The 22,840-nt window shown below is 43.1% G+C and overlaps 2 protein-coding genes and 1 pseudogene across 2 annotated transcripts; 1 reads left to right on the top strand and 2 right to left on the bottom strand.

Moving 5' to 3' along the window:
- The first annotated feature begins 70 nt into the window (after positions 1-70).
- Positions 71-2,405, top strand: LOC115682316 (tryptophan decarboxylase TDC2-like; annotated as a pseudogene).
- A 5,551-nt stretch (positions 2,406-7,956) lies between these two features.
- On the bottom strand, positions 7,957-10,592 carry LOC115682399 (uncharacterized GPI-anchored protein At4g28100). The gene is made up of 3 exons (XM_030606612.2): positions 9,728-10,592; positions 9,241-9,574; positions 7,957-8,472 (listed from the first exon to the last, which is right to left on the bottom strand). The coding sequence occupies exons 1-3, from the start codon at positions 10,000-10,002 to the stop codon at positions 8,152-8,154; spliced, it is 930 nt and encodes a 309-aa protein (XP_030462472.1). The 5' UTR covers positions 10,003-10,592; the 3' UTR covers positions 7,957-8,151.
- Positions 10,593-19,523: 8,931 nt separating this feature from the next.
- Positions 19,524-21,185, bottom strand: LOC115682338 (transcription factor MYB41). The gene is made up of 3 exons (XM_030606523.2): positions 20,891-21,185; positions 20,652-20,781; positions 19,524-20,527 (listed from the first exon to the last, which is right to left on the bottom strand). The coding sequence occupies exons 1-3, from the start codon at positions 21,183-21,185 to the stop codon at positions 19,720-19,722; spliced, it is 1,233 nt and encodes a 410-aa protein (XP_030462383.2). The 3' UTR covers positions 19,524-19,719.
- Between the last annotated feature and the right edge of the window lie 1,655 nt (positions 21,186-22,840).

Here is a 22,840-nt window from a genome sequence, read left to right as displayed (position 1 = left end):
AGCTTTCTACTTCTTCCTTGAGCTTCAGCTTTCCACTGCTTGTTCCTTTTCTGTAGTCTCAACACTCTTCACTGTCACAGCCAAAGATTCCGATTTCTTGCTTGCAAATGGGTAGTCTCGGTTCAAGTTGCGTCGATTCTCACCACTTTAAGCCCTTGGACCCTGAAGAGTTTCGCACCCAAGCTCATCAAATGGTCGACTTCATTGCCAACTACTACGAAAAAGTGGAGACCTACCCGGTCCTCAGTCAAGTCCAACCGGGTGACCTCCGTGCCCGCTTGCCCGAATCCGCGCCGTATCGACCGGAGTCGTTGGATTCTATCCTCAGAGATGTTCGAAGCTGTATCATACCGGGTATGACACACTGGCTGAGCCCGAGCTTCTTTGCGTTCTTCCCCGCCACAGTAAACACGGCCGCCTTTCTGGGAGAAATGTTGTGCACGTGCTTCAATTCCGTCGGTTTCACCTGGCTCGCTTCTCCGGCTGCAACCGAGCTCGAGATGGTCGTCATGGATTGGCTCGCTCGCATGCTCAAGCTCCCCAAGTCCTTCATGTTCGCCGGCACCGGAGGCGGCGTGATTCAGAACACCACCAGCAAGTCGATCCTCGTCACCCTTGTCGCCGCGAGGGACCGAGCATTCGACGGGATTGGCATCGAGAGCTTACGAAAGCTCGTCGTCTACTGCTCCGTTCACTCATTCTACGTTCACAAAGTCTTGTAAATTGGCGGGAATACATCCGTGCAACATCAGGTCTATTCCGACCTCGTTTCATACCCATTTTGCTCTCTCCCATGTATTGTTCCGCAAGGTCGTCGAAGCCGACGTTGCGGCCGAGCTGGTCCCGCTCTATGTTTGCGCGACTGTGGGGATGACCTCGACTACGGCCATAGACCCGGTCGACCAGCTTGTCGACGTGGCAAACGAATACAGCTTGTGGCTCCACGTGGATGCCGCCTACGGCGGAAGCGCATGCATATGCCCCGAGTTCCGGCACTACCTGAACGGGATCGAAGCGGGCCAACTCACTGAGTCTGAGCCCGCACAAGTGGCTGCTAAGCTACTTGGACTGCTGTTGCTTGTGGGTGAAGAAACCGGGCTCGCTAGTGAGAGCCTTGAGCACGAACCCGGAGTACCTGAGAAACCGGCCGAGCGAGTCGGACTCGGTGGTGGACTACAAGGACTAGCAGGTGGGCACGGGCCGACGGTTCAAATCCCTCCGGCTCTGGCTCGTCTTGCGCAGCTACGGCGTCGCGAACCTCCAGGGGCACATACGGTGGGACTGATTGGGGGTGTATCGCTAATCGAATCAGAACGATCACGCAGAGAATAGAAAAAAATTAAATGATGCACGAGTTTATCCAGGTTCACCCCTGAATAGGGTTACGTCCTGCAAAGGGATTCCATTATGATTTTTAGGGTTTACAACCACAACCACTCGTTACAATGATCTTTCATATGAGTACAATATATATAGGACTTAAATGGACCCAAAGCCCAAGCCTATTAAAATCCCTTTGATACCACAACAAACGGGCCAGCAAACCCGATGTTGTTTCGGGGGCGCTGCCCCCGAGCCCCCGCCCGCTCACCGGAGAGCAGGGCCGCCGTCCGCTCACCGGGGAGCGAAACCCCCGCCCGTTGTCCGGTCAGCGGGACCCCCGTGTCGGGGGCGCTGCCCCTGAACCCCGCATTTCGTGCGCAGGGGTCATATGTCGTCGGATCATATTTCGATTTCCCTAAGCTCGTGTGGGCGTGTCCAGTATGAGAAACAGGAGTCCCCGAAGTATTCGCCAACTCCAACACGGACGTGCGGATGGCCGAGTTGTTCGAGGGGCTCGTGAAGTCGGATCGCCGGTTCGAGGTGGTGGTGCCGAGGCTGCTCACGCTGGTGTGCTTTCGGTGCGTCCCGTGCCGCCGGGCCGGGCCGGGGGAGGCCTACGCGGTGAACCGGCGGCTGCTGGAGTGGGTTAACTCGACGGGTCGGGTGTACATGACTCACACGGTGGTGGGAGGGGTGTACGTGCTGAGGTTCGCAGTGGGGACCACACTCACCGAGGAGCGACACGTGGTCGCCGCGTGGAATCTGATCGAGGAAGGAGCTGACTCGTTGCTCAAAATCGATCTCACACGATCTACGATAGTTCGATGATGTCTTTTTTCATAGGTTGATTTGCGTTGACCAAAGGCACGGTTGGTGGTTGATTCGTGTGTATTATTTAATGAACAGGAAAATCAAAAGCAGTGTGCTTCTTTTTATCTGGGTTGATTATGTAAATTGGGTAATGACAAGAGTTTCTACTATATACTATAGTGTTAGGAGTGGCACCGGATGTCGTGCATCGTGGTACCACCCGAATTCAACATAATCCGTTATAAATAGATTTGAGATTGATTATAAGTAGATTTCATACGGTCAAATGACTGAAATAATGTCCAATTCAATTACCCGCTCGTATAGAAGAATACTTCCCTTTGCTAGTACTGTTAATATAGTACCGCGAAACACGTGAAAGATCCACTTCAAGTTCGACAACGCGAAGGGGTAAACATTGGGTGATTCGTGCGGCCCGCAATTTCTTTTCGACAAGTTGCCTCCGCGTACTTGACCGCTTTGAAACTTCAGAACATAGATTACCAGACATATTTTCCATATCGGCAATCGCCGCAAAGGAAGCGGCATGAACATCGTCGTAAAATATAATTAATGGCGATCTCGAATTGAGATGAACTCCCAAAAATTATTATTTTCCATCGAGGATGGCTGAATAGGTACGTGGTCCGCGCTTGCAATTGGGCATGGTGAAAATGGTTCATACATTAATCAACGTTAAGGGAATCCCAAATTAAAAGAAAGAGAAAGTTTTGGTGGGCTTCTCAGTTATGCAAAGGTAAAGGAAATTTCGGTGTCCAAAAAGAGGCAGTACCCAAAGAAAAAAATGGAGAAAAAAATGAAGTTGCTGTTTTCCTAAAAAGCAAAAGGTAGATCCCAAAAAAAATAATTAAAAGGATTAATATCACAAAAACACTCTAAATTAAACCTATTGTGATTTAATTCCACAACAACATGTAATATTTTACTATGTTATCAAACATAAACATTTTCAAGGTACGGACCACGAACTCTATGGCCAAATTACATCTAACGATAAACTACGACCCATGTATTCAAATCACTATATATATGGGCATGGCTAAACTTACGATAATTTAAGGTAAATTACGATAAACTTCCATCATCCCCCCTTTGTTTTTTGGCTACGGACCCTAGAAGCACCTTAGTGGGTCATCCTATCAGAAAAGATGACCAATTGACTTTTGATTATGGCGCCCTCTGACATAACACGTGATATTTCCATCACAACTTGCACCGGGGCTTCCTTCGTCCAAAGCCTAAACTGACAAAAAATTGGGAAAATTGGAAACGATGGAAACCTCGATCAAATCCTTTCCCATTCGAGCACGTTGAACGATGCTCTTTCCTTAATCCGGGCAGCAGAGAAAACCTACATGCACTCTGGATAGTGAACCCGAACCCTTGTTTACTCATCAAATCCATTGCCTAAATTACTAATTTCATGCCTAGTTTTGAGCCATACGACCAACATGCTCAGTCCCCCGGGACCTGTTCCCTGGCTCGTTTTCTTCTCGCCTCGAAATTGATTAATCTAATCCCAACTTGGAAATGGGAACACGATACGACTGATCGATCCGATCAGATCCGTCAGAAATACAGCCACACATCGTTGACGTGAAATCGGGAGAATTGGTTTTTAAGTTCCACTTGGCTCTTCTCGATTCCTAATGAGATTCAAAGCTCAGCCTTCAGTGCAGAGATAAATCTGATCTGAATAGAGGTCGATATTACTGACTAAAACTGTAATTTACAGAGGTGGGTCAGAGAAAAATGGAGAGATTGACCAGAACTTACCCGATAACCCTTGTATCCTCCCAAGTCCTATCATCATCACGTAACCCTTGCCTAGGCTGTTCGCGCTGGTGTGTTTTCGGTACATCCCGTGTCAACGGGTCGGCTCGGGGGAGGCCGACACGATGAACCGGAAGCTGCTGGAGTGGGTCAACTTGACGGGTCGGGTCTACACGACGCACACGGTGGAGGGAGGGGTGTACGTGCTGAGGTTCGCGGTGGGAGCTACTCTCACTGAGGAGCGCCACGGTGGTTGCCGCGTGGAATTTGATCAAGGAAGGAGCTGACTCGTTGCTTGAAAGTGCAGATTATTTATAGTTCGATGTCCCCTTTTAGAGGTTGCATCGCTTCCTACAGGTTCATCAAGGCACCGGTGGGGTTGATTCCTTTGTCTAAGAAACGAACTCGAGATCAAAAGCAGCGTGACTCTTTTTCATTTGGGTCAGTCATGAAACTGAGCAAATGGCAAGTGTTTCTACTATATATATAGTGTTAGAAGTGGCACCAGATGTCGTGCGTCATGGTACCACCCGAATTCAAAATGCGAGGAGAGCAAAATATGATCTTTGGCCACAAGATCATAGAAGCATGGAGGGATCTAGGACTAGGCCAAAAAGAAAAAAAGTACTGCTTTGGGAACATGATCTGTAGATTCAAGATTTCGGCAGGCATGGTCGTGCTTCGGTTCTCTCTAATAGAAAAAAACTTTGAAACCACCAGTGTTCTGCAGAGAATCCTTATTCGGTACGATCCCATTATGTACAAATATGACCATGACTGCTGATGATAATAAAATTTATACGAGATTCATTGACTAGGATAGTGTCCGAATCATTCACCCGATTCATTTGGGAATTGTTCCCCTTTGATAGTAGCGTAGTTGCTGCCGATACGCAAGTGTCGCGAATCACATCAAAGTTTGGAGGATGCATTGACATTCATCTACTATGAGCAATTTGATTAGCAGAAGAAAATAGTACGGATGGATATCCATTTTTTCTTTTTAACTTCCAAGAGGATCCTTTTATTGATATTGCCATTGTAAACTTAGCGAGTTTCCCTCCTTGAGCAAGAAAAGTGAATGTGTTAATTAATTAAGGTATCCAAGACCAGATGGAAGCCAAGATTAGGAGTTCCATGCATTTTGCTCCATTTTTTTCTAAGAAATACGTGTACCTAGTACTATACTAACTAACCTTCAATCTCCTATGTGATGTCAGTGGTTAGTGCATTTGTGGGATACCTTGTGGTGTAGCTATGAGGCTCCAATTACAAAATGCTATATGAGAAGGTCAAAACAAAGCAAATCCCATACAACAAAGCAAAACAACAAAGCACAATACACTCTCATCCCATTAGAACGAATCTACCTTAACATTAAAAAAAAAAAAAAGAAGGGAACAATGGCCAATCACTGGATCTCACTTCGTCATCAGTGATGAGCTTACACCACGATCTCTTTTTGTAATAACTATGAACTGCCCAGTGGGTGGTGTACACCTAAGTTGAACATCCTCAACACCATCACTAAACAAAGACACAAAAAACATATTAAACAAGCTCACAATTGAACGAGCACATAAACACGTCTAAGGAACTCCCATATCTAAATCAGGAAATGAGAGATTTGAAAGTTCGGAAAAGTCGTGTAACCGCTTCCATTGCAAGAGAGCTTGTTGTATTCTTCCTCGATCCTATCGGACTTCTTGGTATGAAAGATCTAAAGCAGCGGATTGATTCCTAACATGGAAGTGGATAATTCACCCAACGTGCGGAGAAGAGCATCAATAGCGTGCAAAGAATATATATATATATATGAAAACAACATCGGGAGAGAGAATCTCAACTCAAGTTGAGAAGATGGAGCCTCCCTCAAATGAGAGTTATTTCTCAGTCAAGGGAGCTTGGAGCGGAAGAGAAAAGGGAAACCTGAAAGAGAATAATTACAGCTTTTGAAAAGGGCCGCTTCAAGTTCCACAAGGCCAAGGGATAAACATTTGGTGATCCGCGCAGCCCCTGGCAATTTTTTTGCAAGAAGTTGCCCCCGAGTACTTTTAAAGCATTCGAACTTTCAAAACGCACGTTACCGAAAAAAAATTTTGGTTATATCGGCAATCGCAGCAAAGGAAGCCGCATAAACATCATGGTAGCATACAACTCATCCCGATTCCGAATGAGATGAACCCTCCAAATTTAGGATTTTTCCATCCAGAATGGCTGAATAGGTACGTGGTTGGCGGGCCTGACGGTTCGATAGGCATGTCCAAACGTGCAATTAGGCACGGTGAAGATGGTTCCCAGCAAGATTTCACAAAACAAAAGCAAGAGAAACATTTGGTGGGCTACTCTCGGTCATGTAAAGGCCAAGGAAACCGAGAGGTGTCCAAAAAGAAGACGTAGATATAAAAAGAAAAAAAAAATTGGAGGAAATTCCTCTTTTTCTGAAAAGCAAAAGGTATAATCCTGAAAGAAAATGATTAAATAGAAGAGGGAAGCTGGAACTGGAAGCTCGAGATCTGCGTTGTTGCAGACTTGGGGAATCATTTCTTTAGGAAATTTGGGAAGAAAAAAAAAATTTCGCACTTGGGATTTGCTCCGCTTCCACTGAGTGGGTTTGCTTTTATATGTGAAAGAGAAAGATAACAAGGGACAAAATCATTTCGAAGAAAATTAACTGCTAAAATAAAATAATAAGTATAACATTTGTTTCGTTTAAAAGACATTAGAAATGTTATTCTATTTTGTTCTCGTGTTGTGCCGTGTCGATAACTGCTATTGGATTCATGTTCATTCTACTCCCTACGTCACGTTAAATGTGATTTTTTTCTTTTTCTGTTTGACGTCGAAATTAAAATCAAGAGAGGTTAGTAAATTTCTTTTGTCAAACTCCGGAAAAGTTGAAAGTATGCAAATCAAAATATTATATTTGTGTTTGATATTTAATTTGCTTCTTACTTCTTAGATGAATTCTCTAATATAGGATATAAATCATTTTTTTTACCAAAATCTGCCATCTAAAAAAATGCAATTCAATTACCCAATGGGTTTTTTTCCCCTTTCATAACTTCATTGATTTGTTTCTTTAAAGATAAAACTAGTCATTCTCTCGATAATTAAAATGGGTGGCCAATACTACACCGTCACTAACTAGAAATAACGGTACTGTCGCGCTGGCACTGTCCATTACCATTAGCTAAGGAAAATTACGACATATAAGGATATCTACTCACCGATAGATCTTTGAATTTATAAATTGTAAAGTAGTGTCACGATTATTGAGATAAGTTACTAAAAATATGAAACAAGATTTTACAATAAACATCCCGTAAAAAGTCGAGAAGGTTAGCGCATTCAACTTCCTTACGAGACTTTGAGGTAAAATACTACTCACGAATAATGATCACTAACTTGTCATTCACAATGACTCACAAGAAAGTCGCAATTATTGGGCCAATTACGAAGTAGAGATACAATACTAACGATAACTTGCGACATTCTACTATGTTATCAATTTACTAGTTAATATTTTCAAGACACGATCTCTATAGCCAAATTATCGCCCATACTACTTACAAGTGAAAATGAGTTACCATAAAAATCGATGAATCATGTACCTACAAAGTTAAAATTTTGTAATCAGGCACGGCAAACTTTGCGATGATTTCAGGTAAATTACGAAAAATTTGAGTATCTTCTTCTGTTTCTTACGTCGCAACAAATGAACGAACCTCGATCAAATCCCTCCTCCTTCGGACAAGTGAAACGATGCTCTTTCCTTAACCCAAAGCCTTGTTTTAGCAATTATCTCAACGAGGCCATTCCTAGTTCTTGGCTACACGACCAACATACTCGGTCCTCGGGACCTGCTCCGCAAGCTTTGTTTTCTTCTCGCCTCGAGATTTGATTAATCTAATCTAATCTAATCTAATCGAATCCCAACTTCGAAATGCGAACGACATGGATAAAAAAACTCGCTCTTCGAAAATGGTTAACAATTTGGAAAACGCAGCCTTCAGTGCAGAGATGATCTTGATTCGAGCAGAGGCCGAGATTAGATTACTGACTAAAAACTGTAATTTACAGTGGTGGGGATCCAAACGAAACAAAAATGGAGAGATCGACCAAAAATTGACCTAAGTCCTAACATCACCACGTGACCCGACACAGAACGAGAGCGAGAGAGGGAGACAGAGATAGAGGGCCCGAACGGTCACGGGCTTCCTTCTAAATAAACAGACAAAGCCACATTATGAAGGGCAGGACAGGGAGCCGAACGACGGGCGGCGCCGGCGAGGACTGTGCCCTCTCGAACTGCAGGGAGTCGACGGCCAGCGGCATGTTCTCCTGGTCCGGGCTGCACTTGGCACCCTGCGGGGGGTGCCACCCGTACATGATGGCCCGCAGCGCGGCGGAGACAGTGGGGATGTAGGCCGTCTTGTTGCGTGCCAGGAGCCACGTCAGGCCCATGAGCTGGCAGTCCCGGTCCAGCATCCGGCTCGTCCGGTCGCTCGGGTCCCCCGTCCCGTTCTTGTATCCTCCCTTCAGCTGTAGAGAACACACGAGTTAATTTTTTCGGTTAATATATTCGACCAAGTTCAAGCAAGCGGGGGTGCGGGTAAAGCTGAACTTGGAGATCAAGGCGCCAATGTAAATCTAGGACATGATTGGGCCCGAAGGAACCTCGCTTTGTCAATCATGTGAAAAGGAGATTATAATAATGCGCACTTTCAAAAGGGTATCGAATTAAAAAAATGCATATATACGTTTTGGATTTCAGTGGAGGAGCACCAACAACAGATGCGGACAACTGACAAGAAAAAGGGTCCGCGCTTGTGGTGTGAATCTGTTCACTGTTCATAATGTGCAATGCGGTTAAAGGTTGTCACTGTCCTGGGAGTGTACCGGAACCAATTTGGTCTGTTCCAGAAAGGGGCAAAGAAAACAGACTTTGACTCGGAAGCGAACATGGTCGCAACTCTCTCTCTCTCTCGCTCCTCTCCATGCAATCCATGTGCCATCCACAACTTCATGGTGGTGAGCAGGCCACTGTTCTGCTAGTGCATACATGTATAGAAGATAAAGAAAGGTGTGTGGGGGGTTGGTCTGTAAGATGCAAAGTATACCCATCTTATGAAGTGATTGAAAAGCTCACGTCATAAAAAGTTGCTGAATTTATATGGCTCCTCATAGGGAAAAGAAAACGTTTATCCAGCAATGGCGAGAATAAAGCACTTTCTTCTTTTACCCTGGTATTGGCTTTCTTGAAAAGAAAAGGGTAGAAAAAAACAAACAAATGAGCGAAGTCGAAAGTACCTTTTCGAGAGCGCCGAGGCATTTGGTGCAGCCGGCGTAGGATGAGTTCCGGCAGCTCTTCTCGAGGTTCCTCACCGCGGCGGTGGGCGTCGCGTTCCGGAGCCCGGCGGAGACGTTGAACGCCGCCGGGCAGCTCAGCGAGCTGATCTGGTGCACCCTGATCCCGCAGAAGCACAGGACGGCGTCGCAGCTCGCGTTCGGCTGCGGGAGGTGCACGTTCTTGCTCACCAGCGCCGACTGCAGCGTGTTCACGCACTTCTGCGAGTCGTCCGGGATCATGGGCAGCTCCTCCCCGGACGACGGCGCCGCCGCCGGAGCCACCTGCAGCGCGTACCTGCCCATAGGGTTTCTCAAGACTCTCAGCTATCACCGCACGACCGATACGTAAAAGCAAGCAAGCAAAGGTGGGATTTTTCCGGTGCTCGAGCACGAATTTGACCGAGACCATGGCAATGCGATTCGATAACATAAAAAGACTCCGCTTTACCTGGCGTGGGCGGCGAAGAGCCAAGCGGCGAGCACGGGGCAGCAGCGGCTGCGGTCGAGGTTGCGGCCGCAAGCCTCGCTGACGCCGCCGAAGAGCTCGGCGGAGAGGTCGAGCTTGCAGATTTGGCCCGCCGAGTCCGCGGGGAAAGCCGGGACGGTGTAGGGCTGGTCGTGGCCGCCCTGGACGGGCTCGGCGATTATGCCGGCGGAGGACGGGCGGAGAAGAGCGCAGGACGAGAAAGCGACGAGCAACGTGAGAAGAAGCCGGAGTGGCATCTTTATCTGTGTCGAGGAAAGTGAATTGGTCTGTCGTGGAGAAGAGGCGAGTGGGGAAAGTGGATGTTCTCTTTTTTTTCCTTCTGGGTGATGAAGATGAAATGATTAACGCTTTGACTTGCGAGAGAAAGAGAGGGAGAGAGAGAAGGGTTCTCGTGTGCGGGAAAGGAGGGGAAAAGTTGGGAAGCCTACTACTCGGAAATTGAAGAAGGAAAGCAGAAGGAGAGAGACGACTAAAAGATAAAGCCGGGGGGGGGACGCTTTTCTCTATCTTTTTTTCCTTTCTCAATAATGTGTAAAGGTGGGCCTCTGAATCTTTGCTTTTCTGGATGCTTTTTCGCTTCTTTTCTTCCGACCCTCGTCCGGGTTTTTGTATTTGTCGAAGGCGAAAGGATTGACGACGAGGTCGAAGAGGTGTTGAGAGATTCAGGAGATGCTCTGGGTCGTCTCTGCTTCGGGCTTCAAAGAAATGGAAGTTCGATTGTAGAGAGGGTGAGAGGGCGAGGGAGAGACGGATTGATGACTTGATATTAGAGGACTGAGAGGAGTCTCTCTCTCTCTCTCTCTCTCTCTCTCTCTCTCTCTCTCTCTCTTGTAGTCACATTTTGTTTTTTAATCTCCAAGAAAGGACAGAGAGAGATTTGTACCCACGAAAAGAAACTGTGTAGTGCAGCAAATCTGATCACAGCAGGAGTAGGAAACTTCAGCTGGGCATTGCCTGGACGATTAGGTTAAAAAGTTGCGATGGTAAAAATTTTGAATTGGGTGTACGAGATGGTGATTGCCTTGTTCAAATATTGACGCGACCTCGTCCCTTCACTTACGATTTCTTTATACATTACTTCCCCTAGATATGTTGAAATTCAGAGAAAAAGACTCTACGTTTTAGTAATTATAGATATATATACGTAGTATGGGACCGATTCCTAATGAGTGTGTATTCTAGGGAAAAGAAAGTTGGTCTTGTGATACTTTTGTAAATGATAAGGAGAGGTGAAAAGTCTATTGAAAGTCTCCACTGTATAGGTATTCTATAAATCTGATCGATTATTTTTTGATTATGTAAACCTCACGTGAGATTTATAATATTTCGCAACATGTGTCACAGTATTCTCAATCGTTGATATAGTACTATGCAGGTAAGAGGATTTTGAGAGAATAGAACTGGAATGTTCATGCAACTGTTGCCGGACCAATACATCGATGAACGATTGATTTTTGGGATGACTTATCGATAACTCGAGCTTAGAAGTCTAGATACGACTTCTCAAATAACATTTCCAAGGCGTTCCTAGAATTGATCACACATATGCATCAAGGCAATCACATCAACATCAACTCTTGCAATGTTCACATGCCATGATCCATTAAAAGGCCAAAATGGAAGAAACTCCTTTTCATATACTCTGCCTCAATAGCCAATTCGTCGTAGGGTCAACTTCGAGGAGAGAAATCAGAAATTAATGCCGTGGCCTTTTGACTTTTGATAAATCTTCAACACAAACACATGATGAGAATGCTGTGAAAGTGAGAAGACTTTAGGACCATCCACAACACAATTGATACTATAAATCAAGGGGTTCGCTTGTACTGGGAACAAGGTTGGTGATTGTTCGTATGGTATCTTTGTCAAAATAGCTAGGAAGGGGACCAGCCTTTGGTAACTGATCGTACGGCGATTGCAAGAGATCCATTGTGGGTCCCCCTTCTCTCTCTCTCTCTCTCTCTCTCTCTCTCTCTCTCTCTCTTTCTCTCCACCATTGGATCCCTGATTCATGCGAGGCAAGTGCGTCGCGATCGTGAGATTACACGGAAAAAGAAGTTATGGCGAATCGGGTGTTTAGTGAAGTGGTGATGGAATGATATGGGGATGGTTTTTGTGAACTAAGCAAACGGTTGTGGACGAAATTCTATGCTCTCTTTGCTATTTGATCGTGATGATGCATAAATTCCCCGGCCATTCTCCGGCGAACATCGAACTCTTTCGACTGCTATTAGATTTGCACAACAAGTAGAAAGTAAATCCTCTTAGGTTTCCCGCGGGAGGGCCCTCTAATATTAGAATGGGATAGTTACAGATAGTCCCTGAACTTTGATCAAATGTACAATATGGTCCTTAAACTTTTAATTTGTTCAATATGATCATTGAACTTTATCCCAATGTGTAATGTGGTTCATAAAATTTTAATATGTTTAATATGATTCCTGAACTTTTGGTAAATATTTAATCTAGTCCTTAAACTATATGAAAATATCCAATGTTATTCTTCCATTAAATCAAGTTCAGGGACAACATTGAATATTTTCACATAGTCTAGGAACTAAATTGAACATCTACCAAAATTTCAGGGACCATATTGAACAAATTAAAAGTTCAAGATCATATTGCACATTAAGAAAGTTCAAGGACTATATTGAAAAAATTAAAAGTTCAGCAATCATATTGCATATTTTGCCAAACTTCAGGGACCATTTATGCCATTGTCCTTACTAGAATCGATTTTTCAAAGGACAACCACGAAGAGAGAGATATGAAGTGATCGAAGAGGTCAAAACTGTTAAGTCAATACCAATTCACAAAAATATCATAACCATTATTGAACTAAAATACAATTCCCTCAACTCATATCTGAAATTTTCACAAGTTACTTTTATAATTACATCCTCTTTTAATAAATTTTGCACCCTCTAATTCGCAGAACACGCTTTACTCTAGTTTCTACAATATTGCAAACCTTTTTAATAGTGCTAGATTTATAGATGCAAATCTCAATTTGTGAAATATAGATATGTGAAAGTATAGAGTTTTGAATATGCAGGATCCTAATTATAAATAAGAGAAAGTGGAAGATGGTTTTTCATAATTATATATTCTCGATAATCTCGTGACCCCAGGGTTCTTAGTCTTTACCTGCTTTCAAAACTCTTAATAATGCTCAATGTTCCAAAGAGCTAGACTAAATAATGTTTAGTATATCGATCCATGTGACTTTTTTTTCTTAGAATATTTAAGTATCAAATCGTAGATTCATCTAATACCTTAAGTTTTTAGAACGATTTGTATAGACCACACAGTTTCATATGGCATCAGAACAGGAGGTACAGTGATCCCCAAAATCTCGAATTTTTAACACAAGCCATCACTCGATCATCTTCAGTATAAACAATTAAATTTTAAAAATTGACTTACGAGTCGGATCTTTGATCAAGCTTTGATCTTCAGAGCTGGTCCAATCTCATAAGTCCTAGAGGCATATGTTATGTTGAAGTAGTAGCACCAGAAAAAGGGGAGAAATACATGAAGGGTCGTGCCAAATTATGCCACAAATAAAGCGCGTCTTTTGCGAAAGGCTCCGCGAAATCTCTCTTTTTGCTTTTTCCTGTGAGGGGTTTAGGAAAGGAGGAGGGTCCCTCCATGTCCGAAGAGGAAACCAGCAGTGCAGGCCAAAAAAACAAACGAAGAAGGGAAAGGAAAGTGGCTGCTGCTGCTGCTTTTGCTCTGGTTTCTTTTTCAATGATGCGAGATAATCATCTTCGTTAGATTAAACAAAAGGTCGATGGGGTCTGCAGGAAATCTTGGTAATTGAGCTTAAAGAAGAAAAGGAAAGGAAAGTGGGGGGAGGAGAGAAAAAGGGCGTAATCATGGTGCTGCAAATCAAGGTTGGGCAGTCTCGAACCCGATTGTGTATCCATTATAGGGACAGTGCGGTGGTGTATTCTGGTTGGCTTCTGTCGTCTCTGCTTTCTCATCGGCCGCATGACTCCCTCTCTCCAGCCAATGACGGAGGAGTTCCGGAGGTTCATCTTTCTTTATCGTTCTTTTCCGAACGGAGCATTGTGCAGCTTGAATTTTCACGAGGCTGCAACGGCAAAGTTGTTTGATAGCTTCTCTGGTTTGCACCATAAGTCACATTGCGCGAATGAATCTTGGAAGGTGAAGGGCATTTCGAGGGACCCGAGTGACAACATCATGAGATGCAAACGTTTATATGCTCGAGATGCCGATCATACTGTAGCTCGCGTTTTATAGGATTTGTGAGGTTTGCTCGGTACTTCACGAGTCCAGAGTGCATGTATCCGGTGGTGGGTTTCCTAGTCACGAAGGGAAAAGGTGTTATAGCTTGTCATTTCATGCCAACAAATGATTATCCCACGGTTTTACAATCATTGAAAATATAGCTCACGGGGGATGAATCATGAAATATATACTACATAGTATGCTTCCAACTCCCTCAATTGATGAATCTCAGGCCCATTATACGAAATTGGGCTCTGTGGGCTTGTCATCTTTCATCTACAATCGGTAGTTTTCCATGTTATCACTAGTTTCCTTCAATAATCTTGGGTTTTTTTTGGGTAAAACTGACGCCTTTGCTGAAAACAGATGAGACAGTCGAAATCCATTATGCTCTTCCCGAAGATCAAGCAAAAAAGAAGATAGACATTAGACGATTAAGGCTGCATTTGCGCAACTTTGCGAAAGGATTTTGGGCTTCTCAAGTTCCTTGAGTGAAAGTTAGGGCGTTTGATAAATTTTTTTTTTTTTGGGATTACTTTGAATGAAAGCAAGCATTGACAAAGCCCAAAACCTAAGGCAGGCCTTCCCTTATTCTGGCTTTGCAGCATATTCGAAAAGCCCTCTCCAAGGATTAATGAATTTTTTCGGTTGCCTTTCTTGCCATCAAAAACTTAGTATAATTTTGTTTTTATCCCCAAACGTCCTCTGGATACTGCAAACTCAAGCAGTTGCATGCGACCTCAGACCATTGGGCTCAAGTCTCATTGGCGATGTCGCTATGATCGGTCAAGTGGCCGTCGAAGTTGCTGAGGGTTGCGTGAGATCTGGTTGCTGACGTCGAGATCTAGTGTGACGGGGGTCGACCAACCGAGGATCGACTGACTGAGATGTGGTGCGACGAGGCTTGATCAACGCAAAATCCGGCTGTCAAGGGTCGGCCATGCGAGGTCGAGATCTAGTCGACGAGGATCAACTAGCTCAGGGTGGACCGCCGCCCTCCGGCACTCGCCTCACCGACGGTCGCCGATGCTGGCGTTTGGTTGCCACTGAAGCTCGCCCAGTACTATTCTTGCGCTCTCTGCCGATGCTCGCCCCAATCGCCTGCTTTCCTTTTCTTTTTTTTAACTTTAAAATTGCTTTGTGAAATATACACCAAAATTCAATCATCCACACTCTATTTGTTTTCACCAAATGCACCTGCAGTCAAAGATGTTCGTGAAAATGGCTTCACATTTCCTCAAAGATCCCCAAACACGTCCTATAGCAATGTAGCAATGGTCCTTACAGCAATAAGCAAAATGCTATTTACCGTTGCTTAGATGAAATACGTCCTACGAAATGGATATACAAGAGGAAAAGCATAAATTCGCTGCGAACACCTTCTTCCTACTTCGACATGAGATTTCGAATGTCTTCTTTTATTCATGGGATAAGTGCACTGAAAGTACTAAGACTTGTCAAGTTGGTAAGGGACAAAGCCTTATCCATGAAGCCAGTGCTTGATAATGACCGCAACAGAAGAATTAAGCAAAATTGGGGCTTATCCCCTTCCATTTTTGAGTAATCCTTTGATTACTTTGTTTGCAGTCTATAGGTCTCTTTTCCGGTTGGACTTCTTTGTGGCTTTGCTGTTGCTTGTAGCCTTTGCATGAGTCGTTACGCCGTTGCACCTGTCGGGACACTTGTTGTGTCGCCTCAAGTGCGAGGTTTTTGTGTACGACTTTTTTCGCTGTAAGCCTTCATTGGAAAAGTATATAAATTTCTTACCTTACCAAAAAAAAAAAAGTACTAAGACTTGTCAAAAAATGCAATTAAGTCCTAAAACTTACAAAAAGTTCAATCAAATCCTAAAACTTGTCAAATCGGTTCAATCAAATCCTTCTATTAACTCCGTACAATTTGGTTAATGGAAAATGTTGACATTATTTTTTTAATTAATTTTTCTAGCATATGTGGCGGTGACGTAGCTAAAGCGATGTCGTTGTGATCCAACTTTGGTCATTTATGTTGGGGAATAATTGTGTCTTTGGACAATGGAAAAGATTATTTTTACATACGATATGTAAATTGACTGCACGATTATTTGTCACATATCCTATCTCAATCACCATCGATATAGACTCTCGTATATAGTTTGAAAATTATGAAAATGGAATGCATAAAGAAAAAGACTAAAGATTACATAAATCTATGTATTTTGAATTAACCCCTTAATCTATATTTATGTTCTTCAAGATATATTTTTTTAAAGCTTTTGTTCCCCGTTCATCAAAGTATTAGTCCAACCAAAATGTTCATCACCCATTTTCCATGTTTGGCAATGGTTGGAAACCATCGAAAAATAGCTGACAAAGATTATGTATGAAGGCGATATGTTTCATAGATTAATTAAGGGCAATAATAGCACCGATCTATCATTGTCCTCTGCTTCGTCTACCTTCCCACCTTTCCTGTTGACCTGATGCGCCTAAGGAACGTGAGGATAGCACGAACAAAATCTTGCTTTAGCGAACAAAACACGTGACGACACAATATCAGAAGCTGTTGAAGATATAGGATCCCTTAAATTCAGGATCTGTACAATCTTTTCATATAGGGACGTTCCCATGGTATTATCTATTTTACATGTAAGTTTATTACTGTAATTTGAAACTCGTCCTTCTCATAGCTTTCTTTGATTGACATGATAGATGTAATCAATCATGCATATCTTTCATGAGGTCACATTGCTTGAATTATGGTCGATCGATCTATAATGGACCGAAGAAAACAAACCAATGATTACCGGGACCTTTCTACCATGCCTTGAGGTATTAGATAACAACTTTATCGCGCAAGATCCAACGGCTGACAATGAAAGTTGGTGATCCAACGGTGTGGATACGCTCATCATTCAACGGTTGACATTTTATTTCTAACCCAACAGTCTACGTTTCGTAGGACAAGATTGTCCTGCTTAACTACATGGCGCCGTAGCTAAGCCCCTAAAACGAATGTTATTCGTGATTCGGTCCTCCTTGTCGAATAAAACTTTTCCATCGAGGATTACTACATGCTTTAGCTTTAGCGATTTCTTCGCGGTAGCATTGCTCCTTTGAAGATGGTACACTATTACACAATATGGCATTTATTATGGTACTAAGGGTGCGTTTGATAACCATTTTGTTTCCATAAATAATTTCTGTTCAGAAATAATTATTTTTTATTTTGTTCCCGGAAACAATTTATAAGCATTTGGAGGCATTTGATAATAGCCCAAAATTTCCATTCTTGGAATAAGAAAAAAAACAGAAATGCGCACAAAATTTCTTTTTATTAATAACATTTTTAATATTTATTTCTTTTTTTTCTTTTCTTTTTTTCTTCTTCTTCTTCTTGGCCGTGGCCAGGTTGCCGGCGACCGGCCACAAGCCAGGGCCGGCGAGGGCTGGAAAAGGCCGGCGAGGGCGACCCTCGCCCAGGCCGCAAGGGCGGCCCTCGGCCAGGCCGCGAGGGTCCAGCCCTTGCCTATGGCCAGGGAGGGCATCACAGCCCTCACCGGCCCTGGCCTGTGGCCGGTCGCCAGCCACCGGCCATAGGCCAGGAAAGAAGAAGAACCAGCCACAGCCAGGAAGGAAAGAAGAAAAAGAAAAAAAAAACTTTCTCTTCTATTTTTGATTCTTATCCCTAGAATCAAGAAACAACTTTTTTTTTTTAATCTTGATTCTATTCCAAAACTAAATCTGGGAACAAATTTGTGCCCGGAAACAAAAAATTTATCAAATGGATTTATGTTCTTTTTTTGTTTCCGGGAACAAAAAAATAAAATCAGTCGCTATTTGGCAAGTTACAAAATGCACCCTAAACGTGATCAATAAAGTTCTACTCCGGTTTTCCTCTCTTTCGGGACAATGGCTTAGTTCGAACCGTGGCCTTACAAGCAATCATGGACGGTCGTGAAATGGACAGATCTACATATGAGCAAAGTCAACTGCTTGCACCTGCTCGTTGCCCTCGTATAACGTCAACATCTCGTTTACATGTGTCCGCAGAGAAAAATGTCGGGAAAACTTCTCCTGTCTTTGAAATTTCTCCTTAGAAACTAGCGAATGAATATTTAGCCCCCAACCCCTTTTTCCCTCCTCTAATAGCATAAGATATGCTTTTTTTATTTCGAATGGGGGTGGGTCTTTTCCTTGTAAAAAGGGTAAACAAATTTAAGGTTGTCCACGACCACACGAAAAAAGAAAATGGAAAGGAGAAGGTGTGGTGTGCCAACCCTAACCAAAAACGCAGCATCAGATGATGAAATTGCCAGGAAATTATGATAAGGTTTGGTCATGACTTCATAGACAAGACGAAGATCAACGAGATGTGTTGAAAGGAAAACCGTCATTTCAACCGGTTTAAGATGTCCACACCACGACAAGAGTGCACTTTTTAAGCTTTCCCTACACACATATGTTCATATACACATGACACATCGATCGCCTATAAAAAATGTTACTGAGTTCGACCATCTTATTATTCTCGTAGATGAATTCGACCTAGCTGTAAAAAAAAATGCAAACAGAAGCCTACGACATGCAAATATGCATGTCCACCTGAAATGTGCAACCGAATGGAGCCTTCTTCGTAATAACTCTCGTGTACATGCTTAGGGTAAACTTAGAGGTCAAACCGATCAGTTAATTGTGGTTTGTATCTCTTACTAACTATAATGACTACACATCGTACCCAAAAGCTAATTTCTAGACTAGTAACGCAATCAATCGGAATATGATAAGTTGATTTAGCCTATCCAGTTGAATTTTTCCTTCCTATACGTACGAATAAGGTCTTTCAATAAATTGTATTGAACGCTTGAAAAGATCATCCCATTTTCATTTTTTAGTCGCGTAGTGGCGACAAAGGCTAGGTGGTCCTGGATCATCTTTCTTCGGGCAGATCGAGACCTCAAAACTCGCATTTCCACTATACTTATGAAAGAAAACCTAATACCATATTATCAATACGCATGTATTTTTTTTTTTTAGTCATTAAGAGTACTTTAACATAAAGTGATTGCGGTATAACTTAATTTAGTCCTTGGCGGATGGAAGTAGGATGTCTATAACTCGGGCTTTCTCTCAACTGTCTGCTTTGAATAAATAAAAACCATATTACAAACACCTTCAGGGGCAAAGGTTTGAAATGCTGAGGCGAGCATGCCTGAGATGGGAAACATCCACACAAACGAAGTGCATAAATAGAAAGATGAGATGTTTCCCAAAATGAACAATGATTACGCAATTCCATTTAAGTCTGCTTGGGGAAAAAAAACTTCACATCACTACTGTTACACAGTGAAATTTTCTTTAGAATATTACTTAGTATTTCTTTCCAAAGTATATCCTTCTGTAGGAGCCTTGTCATGTTTTTTCTTAAAATGAACGCGTTGGCTCGTTCATGTGTAGTATGTATGTTGCCTTTTTGTTTCCAAACCAACATGAAACTGTTGCTTCTCTGAAAGATGAGAAAAGTCTGCACAAGCAATACAAAGAATTCCATATATTGACAGCTAGCGAAGATACAACCAATACCTCACCAGAAAAGGGAAATGAAGTATAAAAAACAGAAAGAGCCACAAAAAGAGGTCCTACTTCATCCACTATATTATTCCGCACTTACTTATCCACTTTATTATTCCGCACGTACTTTATAATCATTGTAAGGCGTATTCACATGAAGTCGTTGATGTCCAAACTCTCTGGAAGCTCAAACTTCAAGAAGTTGCTGCAGTAGCTCTCTCTCTCCTCATCGGGGCTGCTGTTCATGAATGTGGATGATGAGTTCAATGGCGTCGAACTGGACAAAGGCGTCGACATGATCGAGTCAAACCCGAAGTTCTGGTTGTCGCCGATGTTTGGTGGGAAGTGACAGAACTTTTCCAATGATTGGGGAATAGCTGGACTCGAATTGCACTGGCCATAGTGCGGCTGTGACACCAAATCTTGACTTATCATTGGAGGCACAATAATTTGTCCGGTGTTTGAACAGCTGAAATTACTCGGCAAGTTCGATGTGAAATCTCCCACATTGGCCTGTCCAAGTTGTGCTTGGTCCACAAGTGGACCACAAGGAACGGTAGAAGTGGTGCAAGCCGGAACTTGTTCAGCTTGAGATTGAGCTTGAACTTGAAATTGATTAGACTGCGACAACGGGAGATCAGAGATTTGGTTCGCCTGCAGATTATTTTGTGAGAACAGATCTGGGCTTTCATTTTTGAGCGACAATATGGTTGAAGCAAGCCTTAAGAGCTCCGGGTTCAACAGGGCTTGCGTTTTCAACAAGTTGGCCATGTTCATGAGAGAAGGGTTGCATAGAGATGAGCTGAGAAGCGAGGAGAGGTCGAGAAGATCGAGGCGAGGCGCGTGAGTCACTGGGTCGATCCCATTCCGGAGGAGCCTCTTCCTAATATGGGTGTTCCAGTAGTTCTTGATCTCGTTGTCAGTTCTTCCAGGCAAGCGAGCAGCTATAGCCGACCACCTAACATATGTTGAAAATGGTACCAGAGTTAGAATAAGAATATTCATGAACCGCTTAGGAGATATAATGAAAACTATTGTTGAGGCATGAATTATTTATCAACTATTGAGAGTGAAAGCCATACTTGTTACCCAAGATGCTGTGCAATTGGATGATGGTCTCTTCTTCCTCGAAAGAAAACCTTCCTCTCTTGATGTCTGGCCTCAGATAGTTAGTCCAGCGAAGACGACAACTCTTCCCACATCTTTGAAGCCCTAAATCATCATCGAAGAGATAAAGTGTTTAGAACATAGATTCAAACATAATCTTGATATGGCTTCATGCGACCAAAAAAAGGAATTGATCTTGTGATCCATCACCTACCGGCGTTCTTGGGAAGGGTCCTCCAGTTTCCCGGTCCATGAGTCTGAATATAGTTGATGAGCTTGAGATCTTCCTCAGGCGTCCATGGCCCTTTCTTGAGCCCATTCTTGGCGCAGCAAGGTGCTCTTCCCATCGCTACACGGCAAAACACAAGAACAAAACTTTGGGTGTTGAACTCGGCGTTGAAAAGGGTTTTGTCTTGTAAACGAAGGGAAGAAAAAAGTTTTGTGGAAAGTGATTTTGACTCTTTGTGAGGAGAAGATTGAGATGAACAAGACGAGCGCTTGAAGTGCATAGGTCGAAGAGAGACGAGCTTATATAGAGGGCAGGGAAAGAAAGGGAAAGCTTAGATCGAAGTCAACGAGATTTGGCGCCGGCCTGGTTGCCACGTGGTATGTTTATATGTGGGCGAACATAGGGTGTAAATACGTGGGTGAAGATGATACACTCTTGCCCTTCTTGGTGACATATGATTTTGGGAACCAACGTAAGCCTTTGCTAAAATTGCTGCAAATTTAGGATTTGAATAATATGGGGAGGAAAGAGCGAGGGCTGCGCCCTAAATGTTTATCACGATTTGTTTATGATGAATGAGGCCGTGTGTGAATGTACGTATGTGTATTATAATTTTAGTTCGTGTTTACTTTCATATTAGATCCACGGTCGCTGAAATTTCCTTCAAAATATATATTTTGCTCTAACATGTAAAGCGATCAACGAAAATCATGCGAAAAGAGAAAAAAAAGATCTAGTAGGAAGTTTTCTTCAATAATATTTGGTTATTTTGATCGTTTAAAAGATCTAACTCTATGCCGCCATCTTTTATGGCCAGCAAGTTTTACTGAGAAACTTTAATGTTTATCCATGTTACGTTAGCATGCATCTTAAAGCTTATTCAAGCTTATTGCATTTCCATCGGGCATTCGCTTTACTTTGAAAAAGGTCATGTCTCTTGAATATAAACAAAGTTTCCGTTGAATGTGGCTTGAAGTTAAACTCACTTCAATTTTGAATCAGTTCCAGATTGAAATCCTGGACATATGGAGCAAGCAAATTGGTTTTGGTTTAAGCGAGGACGGATTTGGGAGCACGTTGGAATGCTCGTTAAAAGATGTTTTCAACCAAATTTCGTACACAATGTCAAAGCCTAACTCGAGACCGTACTCAGAAAGCCATCGAGGAGTGTGAGTAAGTGAGGTAAACAATTTGTATCTCTTTGATTTGAGTTCACGAGGATTTCATATGTAATTGGGGTTTTAAAAACACTTGAAAATCATGTGTTTCAAGTGATTGTAACATCCTTATGATTTAATGGAACATCTCGCCAATCTCTCCTTGTAGAAGAGGCATTCTCTGCCGAAGTCTTCTTTATTAGGTCTATTTTCCGCGCTTATATCTCACTTGATTGTTTGTGTTTGTTCCACACTTTCGCCAGTTGGCGTAATAATTGGACCATTATATGCTTAAAATGCTTTTATGTCTTGGGTCTGCCCATTGCACTTGTAAAATGGCATAGCAAGGTATTTCTCTTGTAGACCACCCCCTATTGTCATCAATGCCACCGGTTGTATAGCTGCCACTAGCCAGTGCTGACCCTTCACCTAAAGCCACCATTGTCACCGTTGGCAACGGTGGACACAACGACGAGCCGGTGGTGACTCCAAAGTGGCTCAGAATGCAGTGTCGGAGGACAATCAACGGCGGCACACTAAAGTGTAGAGGCGCTAGAGATAGACAGCTGAGGTGTACAGGGGCTCAAGATCGACAGAGAGAGAGAGATTGTGGGAATTAAATTTGATGCGATAACATCCAAATAAGCATGATCTCGTGATAGGGACAAGAGATGGTTACATAACGAGGACAGGAGATACGCATCCTCTCTCCCCACCCACCACTATGTGCAACCAAAATGGAGTGCCCGACCTTCCATTTAGGTCGCACACACCACTG

The sequence above is a fragment of the Syzygium oleosum genome, unplaced genomic scaffold, assembly GCF_021117445.2.
Source record: "Syzygium oleosum isolate NSW1041296 unplaced genomic scaffold, Sole_v2.1 Sole_v2.23, whole genome shotgun sequence".
Taxonomy (NCBI): domain Eukaryota; kingdom Viridiplantae; phylum Streptophyta; class Magnoliopsida; order Myrtales; family Myrtaceae; genus Syzygium; species Syzygium oleosum.
Note: the sequence above shows the minus strand (reverse complement) of the source record. Positions and strands in the feature narration are given on the sequence as shown.